A 13,597-nucleotide genomic window follows, 5' to 3' on the forward strand; every position below is an offset into this window, starting at 1 on the left:
CTGGGCTTTTTTTTTTTAATTTTAATTTTTTCGAGACCAGGTCTTACTCTGTTGCCTAGGCTGGAGTGCAGTGGTGCAGTCACGATCATGGCTCACTGCAGCATTGACCTCACAAGCTCGGGTGATTCTTCCCCCGCCAGCCTCCAGGTAGCTGGGACGACAGGTGCGTGCCACCAGGCCTGGCTAATTTTTTTTTTTTTTTTGTATTTTTTGTAGAGATGGGGTTTTGTCATGTTGCCCAGGCTGCTCTTGAACTCCTGGGCTCAAGCAATCCACCTAGCTCAGCATTCTAAAGTGCTGAACAAGCCACCACACCCAGCCCTGGACTTTTTGAGACAGAGTCTCATACTATCGCCCAGGCTGCAGTGCAGTGGCACGATCTCAACTCACTGTAACCTCTGTCTCCTGGGTTCAAGCAATTCTCGTGCCTCAGCCTCCCAAATAACTGGGATTACAGGCGCCCACCACCACGCTCAGTGGATTTTTTTTTTTTCATAGTTTTAGTAGAGATAAGGTTTCACCATGTTGACCAGGCTAGTCTCAAACTTCTGACCTCAGATGATCCACCCACCTCGGCCTCCCAAAGTGTTGGGATTACAGGCATGAGCCACTGCACCCAGCTGACTTTTTTCCCCCAGACTTTTATTTTAGGTTTTGGTGGGCACATGTGCAGATTTGTAATATAGGTAAACTCTCCTGTCACAGGGTCTTGTTGTACAGATTATTTTGTCACCCAGGTACTAAGCCTAGTACTCACTAGTTACTTTTTCTGATCTTCTCCCTCCTCCCAAACTTTGCCCTCAAGGAGGCCCCAGTGTCATTCCCCTGTTTGTGCCTGGACTTATTTTTAACAGAAAGAAGTATCTCAGTTTCCAAGTATGAAAATATGTTATTTTTATGCTTTAAAAATATATATAAACCAGAGAAGAAGGCTATAAGTTATTGTTCTTATAAGATGATTAAGAAAAATTTATAAATTGAATTTTGAAACTATGAAACTAATAAATTTAAATTAACAATATAAATATATAGGGAATATTATGCTTTTCTGTAACAACTAAAATTTCAGTATTGGGTGTACTCATAGAAATAGTTTATCTCAGGTCCTGTGCTATATTCAGTGGTTCAGAATTTTGACTTTAATAATTCCAATGTAGAGAATGCCCGTTTTCATAAATATATCAGACAAGAGTGTATTTAATGACTTCAAGATTCTTTGTGCTAGTTAAGGTTATTCGGATCTCTTATTTATCTAAATATTCTACTCAAGAGTAAGATGCCATTTTAAATGAAGTGTCACCTGTAACTAAGCAAAGTTTTCTTGTTAGCTTGAGGATAAACTTAAAGCTTCACTGATGGGTATCAAATCATATTGTTGCTGGAATTGGGTGGGGAAAAAGCATTTGCTACATCCTTATAACTTTTGAACAAATATGTTCAAGGATGGAACTCTTACAACATAGTCTAGTGCAATGTGAATATAGTACTAACTGCTATGGGGTAGATTCTTCTATATTTGGCTCACCTGTACTGTTATGTCCTGAACAAAGGGAGGTTTCACTACCGTTTGAACATAGAAGTAATAAGTGGTCATCCAGATGGTTCAGGATAGGTATACAGTAATGGTTTCATATTGTTACCAAGCTAAAAATGCAAAATTTAAAAAGCATCAAAACAAATTTATGAATTCCAAAAATATGTTCACAGATACATACACAGAGAAAAGATCCCGGGTTTGGGAGTCAGAATCCCTTTGTTCTAGACCTCAGTCTTATATTAATTAGTCATGTGACCTCTTTCAAGATAACTTATCCTCTTGGATTTCAGTTTTCTCATCTGCAGATGAACTTTAAATTCTCAAACCCTCAAATTCCACAATTTGTTGTAACTCTGTGTTTACATTTGCTGCATCTTCCTTTCTTTGCAATTCCACAAATCAAAAAGCTAAGAGAACAAAATTATCTTATAGGCAGTGAAATATTATTCCTCAGATGTATTGCTAAAAAAACTTGAATGTTGGTGTAAGAAGGCATCTCATCTCATGTAATTTCAAATTGTATTGCAAAGAGCAGTAGGATGTGCCACTATGGGTGGCAGTATGAGAAAAAGGGGTGTAGACTATCCTCTTTGGTTCACAGAGCAGCTCTCCTGACATCTGTTTTATATTGATGGTTCTATATGTGTGGTTTGAAAACTTACCTGACACAGCTTATATAGCTCCCTAGGCTCTCCTGGAGCCATGGTCACCTAAGTCCTCAGCTGTTCGCTTTGCCTCAGCTGCTCCTTTGGCTGTGCCTCCCCAAAGGGCTGCTCTTCATCCCAAACCCATGACCAACTGACTGTGCTTGGGTCCTCATGGGTCTCCCACCTAGGGCTGGCTGATCTTTCACTGTCCCGAAGGAGCTAGGCACTCCCCTTTTCTGGCAAGGTGCATCCAGTCCTAGCCGCCATATACTTTGAGTTTCTGGTTTCTAAAGCCACTTCTGCACTTCAGTAGGAAGCCACACTGTGAAGATTGTATCTGGCTGCCAGATCAACTGCCAAGGAAGCTGCGTGAAACAATGCAGAAGTTATCTCCTTGTAGGGTGAACTATGATCAATGTAATAGGAGATGGGAAGACAATGTCCCACACCTCTTCCCTTTCACAAACTGTTCCAAAACATAATTCTCCATATGGCCTGTGCACATGTGGCCATATGGATGCACCTGCTAAGCAACCAGCTATATCTCTGAAATACCAGAAACAGTGACCAACCCATGAATACATTTGCTTGCATTTCGTCCTAGTATTCCCTGCCTCATGTTCTTTCTTTCTCACTCTCACTGTCTGGGATGGTACCTCCTAATAAAGCACCAGCACTCAATCATTGCCTCGTGCTCCATTTTTCTTGAGAAACTGGCTTAAGGCAAAAACCATTGCTACAGCCCAACCCTCTCTGTATGGATGTCTACAACACAAACTTGACCATGTCCCTCCCTGGCTTTGCACTATTTACGAGATATCCTTAGCTAGTCAACAGTACCCTCCATGACTTACCATCAGCTTATGTGTCACTTGCTGATGCATTCTCACTTACAACTTATCATTCCAGAAGCCTTATAATCCTCCCAACATCCATGCTAGAACGCACCTGTTTCTTTATGTTTGGACAAGGCATGCCCTCAGCCTGAGATGATGTATCTCATTTTTGCATGGCTAATTTTTACCAATTCTCATTGAAATAACTTGCAGCTGTCTTTCTCAATATCCTGAAATGCCTCAAGGGCAGGAACAATGTCTTATTCTCAGCACGTGGCACAGCAACTGGAATATAGCTGGTGCACTGTAGGTATTAAAGTACTATGGACAAGGAGATGGAGGCTCAATAATTTACCCTTGGTGACAATGCTTGACAGTGGCAGAGCCAGCGCTAGTGTGTAATGTGCTCATTCTACCACTTCTATATTGTCTCCTGGAAAGTGGTTTGACTTCTCCCCAATACTCATTTCACTCACTCACTCATTCATTCATTCATTCATTAACTATTCATTAAGCGCTTATGTCTCAGGTCCTTTTAGATTTGGAGATTCAGCCCCTTCTAAACCTTCAGGTTTCTCAGGTCCTTACTTCAGAATGAGCACAGATTCTGTGTTACTTTGAAGAAAGTTATTTGGCATCAGAGTCCATGGCTGGGGGTTCAGAAAACTGAAATTTTAATAAATCCCGATTATTCATTAGTATTGTGATATTAAGCAAGTCACTTAAACTCTTTGTACTTCAGCTTTCCTCATTTATTGAATGGAAATTTTAAAAAGAATGCCTTCTCTTTGCAGAGAATTGTAAGAACACAGGAATCATGGATGAAAAAGTACTTTGAAAAGTTGAAAGTGCTACGTAAATGTATTATCTAGTTATACTATCACATTTGCCTTAATTTGATACTTGAAAATTCAAGGGATCTGCATCAAATTCAACTCATCAACTAATGAATCAACAGAATAACCAGAACAGACTCAAATTTAAAAGAGATTTTTGTATTGGTCTGTTCTCACGCTGCTAATAAAGACATACCCAACAGTGGGTAATTTATAAAGGAAACAGGTTTAATTGACTCACAGTTCCATACAGCTGGGGAGGCTTCACAATCATGGCAGAAGGCGAATGAGGAGCAAAGTTATGCCTTCTAAGGTGGCAGGTGAGAGGGCATGTTCAGAGGAACTCCCCTTTATAAAACCATCAAATCTCATGAGACTAATTCACTATCACAAGCACACCATAGGAAAGACCCACCCCATGATTCAATTACCTTCCACCAGGGTCCCTCCCACAACAATGGAAATTATGGGAGCTACAATTCAAGATGAGATTTGGGTGGGGACACAGAGACAAACCAGATCAATTTTAGAGCTACTTTCCCTCATTCTACAAATGCTTCCTAGTATTCCCTGCCTCATGTTCTTTCTCTTTCACTCCCACTGTCTGGGATGGTACCTCAGAGTGAGAAAAATAAAACTTAGAAAAATTAAGTGATGGCAAGAACTTGAACCATGTTTCCTGACTTCCATATCAGAGCTTGAAGTTCTCTGCATTAAAAAAAAAAAAAACTATATACATTTGAACTATTTAAGCACGTGAAAGGAATATTCATCATCTTTATGGGGTGATGTTATCCTCTAAAATTTCAAGGAGAAAAATCTCAGCGTTCTGATCACCGTTTTTCTCCCCTGCCTTTCCATCTGCTGTCTCTGAACCAGTGACCCATAACATTCCTTCCCAGATGAAACAGTCTTGTGATTAGCATCCTGGGTGAGTTTGTATGAGTCCCGTGGGGTATAGAAAGTACATGTTAGAACTATTTGCAATTATTTTTTAACGTAAAAATAAGACAGAAATGAAGCCTCATCAGTCTCTAATACATGAACACAGGTGGCTCATACATCACATAGGCCTCAAGTATTTTGAGGGAGGCATAGGAGCTGCATGGCTAACACGAAGGGGTCAACAGTGGCACCCTTTGGGGCTCACTCGCCTTTCCTGAATTGCAGTTCGTAATGCCCTATTAAGTGGATTTAGAGATTATATAATCTAATTTTTAACTAAACTAATCCTCACAAAATGGACAGTTGGCTTTAAAAGATCCCACCAAAGGAACTGTGGATAGAAGATAACACTAATTGAACAAGCACAAGTGAACAGCAATGATAAACAAGAATCTGCCGAGCCGACACTTCTACCCCACTTGAGCTCTATGTCAGCCATGTTACAGCTCACAAAGCAGTGGTGCTAGAATCAGATCCGGCAAGAGATCTGCCAAAACAATCCAAAATTATCAAGAGGAAATTTATATCTGCTCTCTTTAATATATACTTCTAAGTATATATTATGCCTTAAAGTACTAACTAATGAAATTTTGAAGCCATCATGATTGGCAGAAGATTTAAACATAAAACACTCAGAATGGGAAGACATGCCTCTATGAGAGGGGGATTTTAGAAAGCACAATTTTACATAATTTTTAGCAAATTGAATAATACATGTATGAAGCTTTTTGAAATTTCTTAATATATGAGAACTACTTTACATTTGCATAATATAACATCTTATATTATAAATTAATATATGACTCTTTGAAATGTTTGCATTAAAAAGATTCAATATGCAGCTGCTGAAGTGTTTTCAAGTTCCATGACTATGCAAAGTTTTTACTCTATCTCTGACATTACAAAATGCTAAATGCTGTTATTGCCTTTCTGTTGTTAGAGGTTGTCACTGTTCAACTCTCTCTGGGGAGACTGCTTTACCTGGGTATACTTCTGCAAACTTCTATAATTCCCTATTCATTGACTTGAAGGTAAACTACACACTATACATACAGCAGTGTATGGAAACTGTCTTTGAGAACTTTGCCAATTATTTTTCAAATATTACAATGAGTACAGCCTTTCTGAGAAAATCTTCAGAACAAACAGTAACTCATGAAAGAAAAGGGATTAAAATCCTAATACATTTTGTTTAGGTTGAGTTTATGAAAAACCAAGACAAAAATCAACGACAAACTCCATTCTTTATTTAAATATTGCCTATCTCCCTAATGAACTATTTCACTCAATCATTAGTAAAAAAAAAAATAGTAAAATACAATGATTTTTTTTTAAACTCTCTTCAGTTTAGAATTTTCTGACTAGCTGTCCTTGTGCTTTCAGATTAATAATGCAGTAGGATTTCTCCTGCTCTTATTTATGTAGAAAGTAAAAGAAGCATTGTAGTTTTGGTGTCACAAATAAAAAACATTCCAAATCAGAATCTATGGAGTGTCAAATGCTCAAATGCATTGCCTTTCAACCTAAGAAAACATTAGTTGGGTTTTTATCCAAAGTCAAAGGCTATTTTCTTCATTTGCCACACAAAACTTGAACACACATTTGTGTTCATCTAAACAGTTCACATTCTCTTCTCCTCAGCATTAGAGAGAGCCACAGATTTATTTTTATGGCTGTAGATTTTGAAAGCATTTTTTCTTCACCCAGAACTTACCAATTCAGAATACATTTTTCTTATCATATACCATTAATAAGAATTTCATTAAAATTAAGCCCTTGACTCAAGCGTACATTGGTAGCATTTAGTTGTCATGGGTAGCACCAAATGCCTAGGCCCTGAGAACAATGCAACAAAGTCAGTAGCAATTCACCAACCTAAAATATATGTACCCCAAATCAATGCCACTTTAAAGAAAAACAAGCATTTTGCACACTAATAAATAATACTGTAAATCTTGCTATATTGGATTGCAAATAACTCCAACTGAATAAAATTGCATGACACAGGATTTACTTATTCTGCACATTCATAAAAACAACTTGTTCCCTGACAGCACTCATTCTTGGCAATTTACCGCAGCTGTCAGCAGCCAATTTGTTCAGATTACTGCTCTGCATAAAAGTGTAACAATCATGGGGATTTATTAGCTGATTATCGTAAAGGGGGCAGTCCGTCTTGCCTGCCAAAATGCAGGTGATCAGAAAGTTAAATAATTACATGCAGATTAACATTATTTCACCTGCACTTGAAATTTGTAGTTCAGTGACAGGTAAAATTTGTTGTTCAAACTTGCAATACGGTGTGCATCACCTAAGTTAGTTTACCAAGTACTTGGCATTTTACTGAGCACTCCATGGCTCCAGGACAACATGCTGAATACAAGAGTGTGGTGAAATAAGCATGGACTTTAGAGTCAGGAAACTCTGGATTTGAGCCTCAGATCAATCACCCCACTGGCTGAGCAACCTCAGCCCTCAGCCTCACTATTTGCATCTGCAAAATCGGTATAATATGAACCATCCCTGCTACCCCAGAGTGTAAAGCTAATGTGTATAATAGGGCCCTGTAGGTTGTAAAGCATTATTATTATTGTTTCTTTCCATTTATGGTAAATTTACTTTTGTGTAAAGTTTTACAACCAGATAGCTCCGTAGATATCATGATGATGAAAAGTTATAGTAAGTGTCTTGGTAAATGTATAGCCTACTTTTCCCCCAAATATGGCCATTTATTACTACTGAAGTATAAAGATTATTCAGACACTTTTATACTTTAACTAATTCATTCTTCTCTTTTGCATTATATTCAATTATCTTTCCACAATTACACTGAAACTTTCTTACCTTCTACTAAGTCATGTTGTTCTAATTGCCTTTCCATTAATGCCTGGTGTCAGATCAGCATCTGTCTGACAGCCATAATTTCCAGTGTTAAATCAAGCTTCAGGGATTTATATTCAAACCCAGGAAATATTTACTGAGTGCTTGGTGCCAGATACTTGTTTAGGTATGGAGTATGTTGCAGTGAACAAAACACTCAAAAAATCCCTGCCCTCCTGGAGCTTACATTCTAATGAGGGAAAATAAATGATAACATAAATGAGATGCATAGTTTGCCATATGGTGGTTGCTTTAATGGAGAAAAACAGAGCAGAATAGAGGGATAGAATGCCAAGAAAAGCAGGTTCAATTTTAAAAAGGCTTGGTATGGATGCCTCCCTGATGAGACATTGGTGCACAGATCTAAAGAAGATAAAGAAGCAAGGCAGGTGAGTGGATCCCTGAAGAAAGTTAGATAGAGGGAAAGGTCCTGAGGTGGGAGGGTGTCTCAGATGCCTTGAGGAACAGCAGAGAGGCCAGCTGGCTGAAAGTGAGCGAAGGACGGGGATAGGCAGAATAGCAGAAGTTCACAGTAGACAAGCAACAAGGCCAGATCGTGCAAAGCCTTATAGGCCACTGAAGGGACTGTGGCTGTCCCTAGATTATGATGCAAAACAATTAAAGGGTTTGGAACAGAGGAGTTAAGTTACTTTATTTTTGTTTTAAAAATATTACTCTGGCTGCTAATTGGAAACAGACTGTTGTGGGAGGGGAGGTGTGGAAGGAAGAACAGGAGGCTGTTGCTATTGTCCATATGAAAGCTGATGGTGGCTTTGACCACAATGATAATGACAGAGATGATGAGCGGTCGAGAATCCTCAATATGTTTTGAAGAAAAATTATCAGGTTGCTGATTGATTTGACGAGAGTGAGAGAAAGAAAGGAATCAAACATGGTTCCACGATTTTTGGTGTTAGCAACAAACAAGAGAAGCCTGAAGGAGGAGCAGATGTAGGGGACTGAAGGTTGGAAGTTTAGCTTTGCACATTCTAAATTGGAGAAATCTATTAGACTTTCAAATAGTGATATCAAGTAGGCAGTGCAATATAGGAATCTGGAATGCAGAGAAGAGTTATGGAGTGGAGCTGGACTCTTGTGAATGAATGAAGTCACCATGGGAGCCAGTATAGATGAAGAAGATGCCCAAAGAGTGAGCTCTGAGGCTTTCCAGAACTACAACATGAGGGGATGAGGAAAAACCTGCAAAGGAGACAAGAAAGAGCATGCAGTGAGGTAAGAAAAAAAACAAGGAGCATGTGGTGTCCTGGTAGGCAAGTGAAAAATGTGTTTCAAGGTAAGGAAGGCGTCAGCTGAATCCAGTACTGCTGCTGGGTCAGGTTAGACGAAGGTTGAAAACTGGTCATTGAATTGAACAACGTGGTGGGCTTGGGTGACATTGACAGGAGCAGTTTTGGTGGACTGTTGGGGGCAAATGCCTGACTATATTAGTTCAAGTAAGAATGGAAGTGGGGGCTGGGCGCAGTGGCTCACACCTGTTAATCCCAGCACTTTGAGAGGCCGAGGACGGTGGATCACTTGAGCTCAGGTCTTCAAGACCAGCCTTGGCAGCATGGCAAAACGCTGCCTCTACCCAAAATACAAAAATTAGCCGGGCGTGGTGGTGCATGCTTGTGGTCCCAGCTACTCAGGAGCTGAGGTGGGAGGATCGCTTGAGCCCAGGAGGTGGAGGTTGCAGTGAGCCGAGATCGCACCACTGCATTCCAGCCTGGGCGACAGATCCAGACCCTGTCTCAAAAACAAAAACAAGAATGGAAGTGGGTAATGTTCAGTACTAAAATAGTTTTAACTCTTTGACACTCCAGATTTGCAAGTGGCTCTTTCATTCATAGCCAGTCTTATTTTTATTAAATATAATGAAACGAACAAACTCTGTTATTGAGTTTGCATTTACAAAATACATTTTAAAAAATCATTATATACGACCAAAAGTGGAAAGTAAAATAGACAATTATAAACCACAGCATAATAAACTAGTCTATATAGATAATGTAATCCATACAAGTGTTCTCAAATTTGGGACTCAGTTTAGACAGTACCCTTAAAAAATGTTACTAGCCATCGGAGGAATAGTATTACCCTCCATGGCCAACTTTAAACTTACTCACAAGCCTCCAGCAAATTCCTAGAACAGTCACTACTTTCAAAATTAACAGACACAGAATGTTGCAGTGAGAGCTTGCAAAAGAAGACACATGATTATGATGACAGTTTTATTACTGTTACTTTACCCTGAGTACTCAAATTTAATTGGAAAGTAAGTCAATTGTCTTTGAAACTATTCTAGGAATTAAGTAATTCTATTATAATCTGTATTATCGCTACTGTTTCCACGCAAGCCTCAAATAAATAAAGAAACACAACTTGCCTGATACTTAGGTATAATAATATGTTGCTTTCAGTGGCAGGATGCTTTTAAAGAGCAATTTAACAAGTGTCAAGTTAGAGACCTGGAGTTTTCAGCGCTATCTGGATATCAAAAAGATTTGAAATGATGATGCATCATAGTTATTTCCCTTTTCTGCAAAAGGCAACCTTGCTAATTTAGGAGTGTGCAACATGTTTCTATTGTCCATCTTTCAGTATCTCAAAATCTAACACTCATTCCTTTCACTGTGTAAACCAGTATAAACCACTACTCCAGAGCTGTCTTGTCTATACCTGTGCTCATTTCACTCTAAAACTTTTGGGCTTAAACTGCTTTCATAGGCAATTAAGTTTGGTATATGATCGAAAATAGACTTCTCTTTTTCAAGCTTCCACAGTATCTGGAACAATCCCTATGATCTTCTATCCAGCAATTTGTCACTGTTTTCTCAAAAATTAGCCAAAATATGAAAAACCTTTAGAAACAAGGTGAAGTGAGATAGTTAGGTCCACCTTTCTGTCCACCATGTCTGCCCTTGAAGAACTCATAATGTTATTAAGTGAGGAAAAGAAAATGATCAGTCCCAATTGGCCTGATAAATTTTCATAGTTTTTAAATTGGAAAATTCTTACCAAAGGAAAAAAATATAAAATAACATCTGTCATTAAAAAAATAGAAGAAGGGATATGAAGGAATGTAATATATACCTAGAAATACAGGAAGCCAGAATATTTACAGCATAATCTCCATTATTCTACCAAGATAAGAAAGTTTGAATACAAAGAAATAAGGTTGAGGTAGCAAGTTACACATGTCCATCATTCTGATTATCTTGTGGTCACAAAATATAACTAATGTTATTATAACCAAAGAAAATGAACTAGTCACTCAAGGAATAGCTACATAGTACCTTCTTGAAAGAGCTCATAGCCTATTGAGGGAGAGAGAATCTTAGATATATCATTATAATGAAATGCATTTAGTGTATTAACAGATGTGATATATCCCAAAGAGAACAAGATAAAACTTTAAGAAAACTCTGAAAATAGTGTTTTAATTAAGGGAAAAAATGTTCAATAAAGGCCTGTGCTTTAAAAAGGCTCGAAATGTAATGTAGTATTAGATTATGGTGGTGTCTTCCAAGCTCACTTTACAAGTAAAATAGTAAAGGCTACCTGAAGCTCATCTTTGACATCTCACTATATAATCCTATGAAGAAAATGATATATATATAACTGTATCATAAAAAAAATCAAGAGATAAATATGTTGGATTGGATTCCTGTTCTTACATTTCTGGAGTATAATTTATTTTACTCTTAGTATGTATAAATTTTCTTCAAGCTGTGTGTTTAAAGACTTGGAATTTCATGTAAGCTACAGTGAGGAAAGAATTTTTTCTTTAATTTAAAAAATTAACAAATTCTTCAGTGCACCAAACTTTATTTCAATATTGGCAGGTTTCAATGTGTTTTGCTACAAAGATACATATATAACTATCAAAAAATATAAACATAGGCTTTAAATTAAGAAAACATATGATTCAAGTAGTCACTCAAAATAACCTTGACTTTGTGGAAAAATGTCATGTAAGCCTCAGAATACTCTTTTCTTTACTGTGTTATCAGATTAACATGGCTCTGCCTCACATGCTTCCTACACTAATACTTGGGAACTCTTTACAGATTTATGAACTCCAAGGAGATTACAAGTATTCTCTACCTTGTAGGGCGTTGTAGAAAATAATGCATTTTATGGTGATAGTATGCTTTATGAAAATAAATATTATCTTAGATCACTTTACAGACTATGAATACGCCCTTTGTTCCTTTACGTATCTTATATCAGATGAAATTCCTCTTTCTCAACTCCCATAACTTTGACATCTGGAGAAAATTCACGGATATCAAATTCAGATAGCCTGTGTCCATCAACTGGTCAAAACCGCCACCTACTGGTCAGTTTTTGAATCTATTTTTCAGTTCATCCAAGCATTGCCTTACCATGGTAAAGTCCCTTTCTTCAAAACAGTAAAGATAATTTACAATAACCAGGCTTACAGCAAATATTCTTTTAATAAAAATGCTCTAGGAGTGAACCAAAAATTACAAATTGCACAAACCTGCCAATAAAATCATCCCTTTTCCCAGCATCTTTGTCCCATGCAGTGATATCAATGATTCCTCCTCTTTCTTCATAAAGGTGAAAATCAAATTGTTCCCTCCATTGAGGATTCAACGTTTTTGGCATAATCTGGAAAAAAAATCATTATTGTCATATTGCTAGCAGCTTTTTTTAAAAAAACCTCAATCTGAGACACTAAATCAAACTTTTGTTACTATAGTATCTAGAAAAACATGCTGTGTGCTATTTGAAAAAAAGATTACAGAAATAATGGAAATGACTCATTAGATCTCCAGCATCTTTACTGACTAGTACGTGAATGGACCTCAATGGATGTGTCCTCAAAATCACAAGACATCCTTTGATTATTTTAAATAACAGATAAGATATATAAATTATATAGAAGAGGTAATAACCTGTGAAAGAAATAGCTCACTCAGATACTAGCAATATTTTACATAATCATAGTTAATGCATTAAGATATAACTCATAGTCAGTCAGTCATCTCAAAATAAAGGAGATTGAGGATTTTCAGAGTTTTTTTTCTCTTACTTGCCATACACATTGGAATCCTGAGTTGAGTACATGAAAAACAGACAATGAATTTCTGTGAGAGCAGGAGAAAAAAGCAAGTAGCTTTTGGGTGGTCAGGCAAACTTTTATCTTAGACTTATGGCACTGATGTAGTATCTCATGTTATAGATGGATAAGTTGAGACCTAGAGTTTAAGTGACACACCTACAGTCAGTATGTTTTAGCATCTAGACACTAACTCAAGGTCTTTGATTAAAGCTTCAGGACTCTTCCCCCAAAACCATATGCCAAAAATGTCTGTGAAATAATAAATGAATATATATGAGTATATATGTATGTATACATGTATATATGAGTATATATGTATGTATATTCATGTATACATACATATATGTGTATACATACATATGTGTGTATACATACATATGTGTGTATACACACACATATGTATGTATAAATATATGTGGATATACTCTGTGTTGCATATACAAGAAAGATATCTGAAATGTAATTCTGTAACTTCAAGTATTCAGATAAGTCATCTTGTACAGTAGAATCAATGAACAAAGTAACATATATTGATAGGAATGGAATTTTAAAATTCCATTCACCATTGGGTTAAACAACATTTATATTTGTTTCCTTGTTCTTTCTTTTTAGCAGGAAGGCATGCAGTGGCCTTTTCTCTTTTTAATGTATGGCAGACAGATCTTCAGATGTAAAGTTTGAAAGCAATGAAGTATGTTATATGCAAAGGTAATGCAAACGAATCACAATTTTTAAAGTTCATAATCTGAAATTAATCAGCAATAGATCAAGGAAAGAAAGAGCAAAGAGAGACACATGTCCATTGCTGGGTTTCATATTTCATA

The 13,597-nt window shown here is 37.2% G+C and overlaps 1 protein-coding gene across 18 annotated transcripts in view; it reads right to left on the reverse strand.

The window, feature by feature from the left end:
- Nucleotides 1–13,597, reverse strand: part of MCTP1 (multiple C2 and transmembrane domain containing 1) — a 607,542-nt gene that overhangs the window by 195,210 nt on the left and 398,735 nt on the right. For all 18 annotated transcript variants that reach the window (XM_054556461.2, XM_054556460.2, XM_054556462.2 and 15 more), the window contains one exon: nt 12,189–12,319. In XM_054556461.2, coding sequence (XP_054412436.1) covers nt 12,189–12,319 — 131 coding nt within the window. The remainder of the gene's footprint in view (nt 1–12,188; nt 12,320–13,597) is intronic.

The sequence above is a fragment of the Pongo abelii genome, chromosome 4 (assembly GCF_028885655.2).
Source record: "Pongo abelii isolate AG06213 chromosome 4, NHGRI_mPonAbe1-v2.0_pri, whole genome shotgun sequence".
Lineage (NCBI taxonomy): Eukaryota > Metazoa > Chordata > Mammalia > Primates > Hominidae > Pongo > Pongo abelii.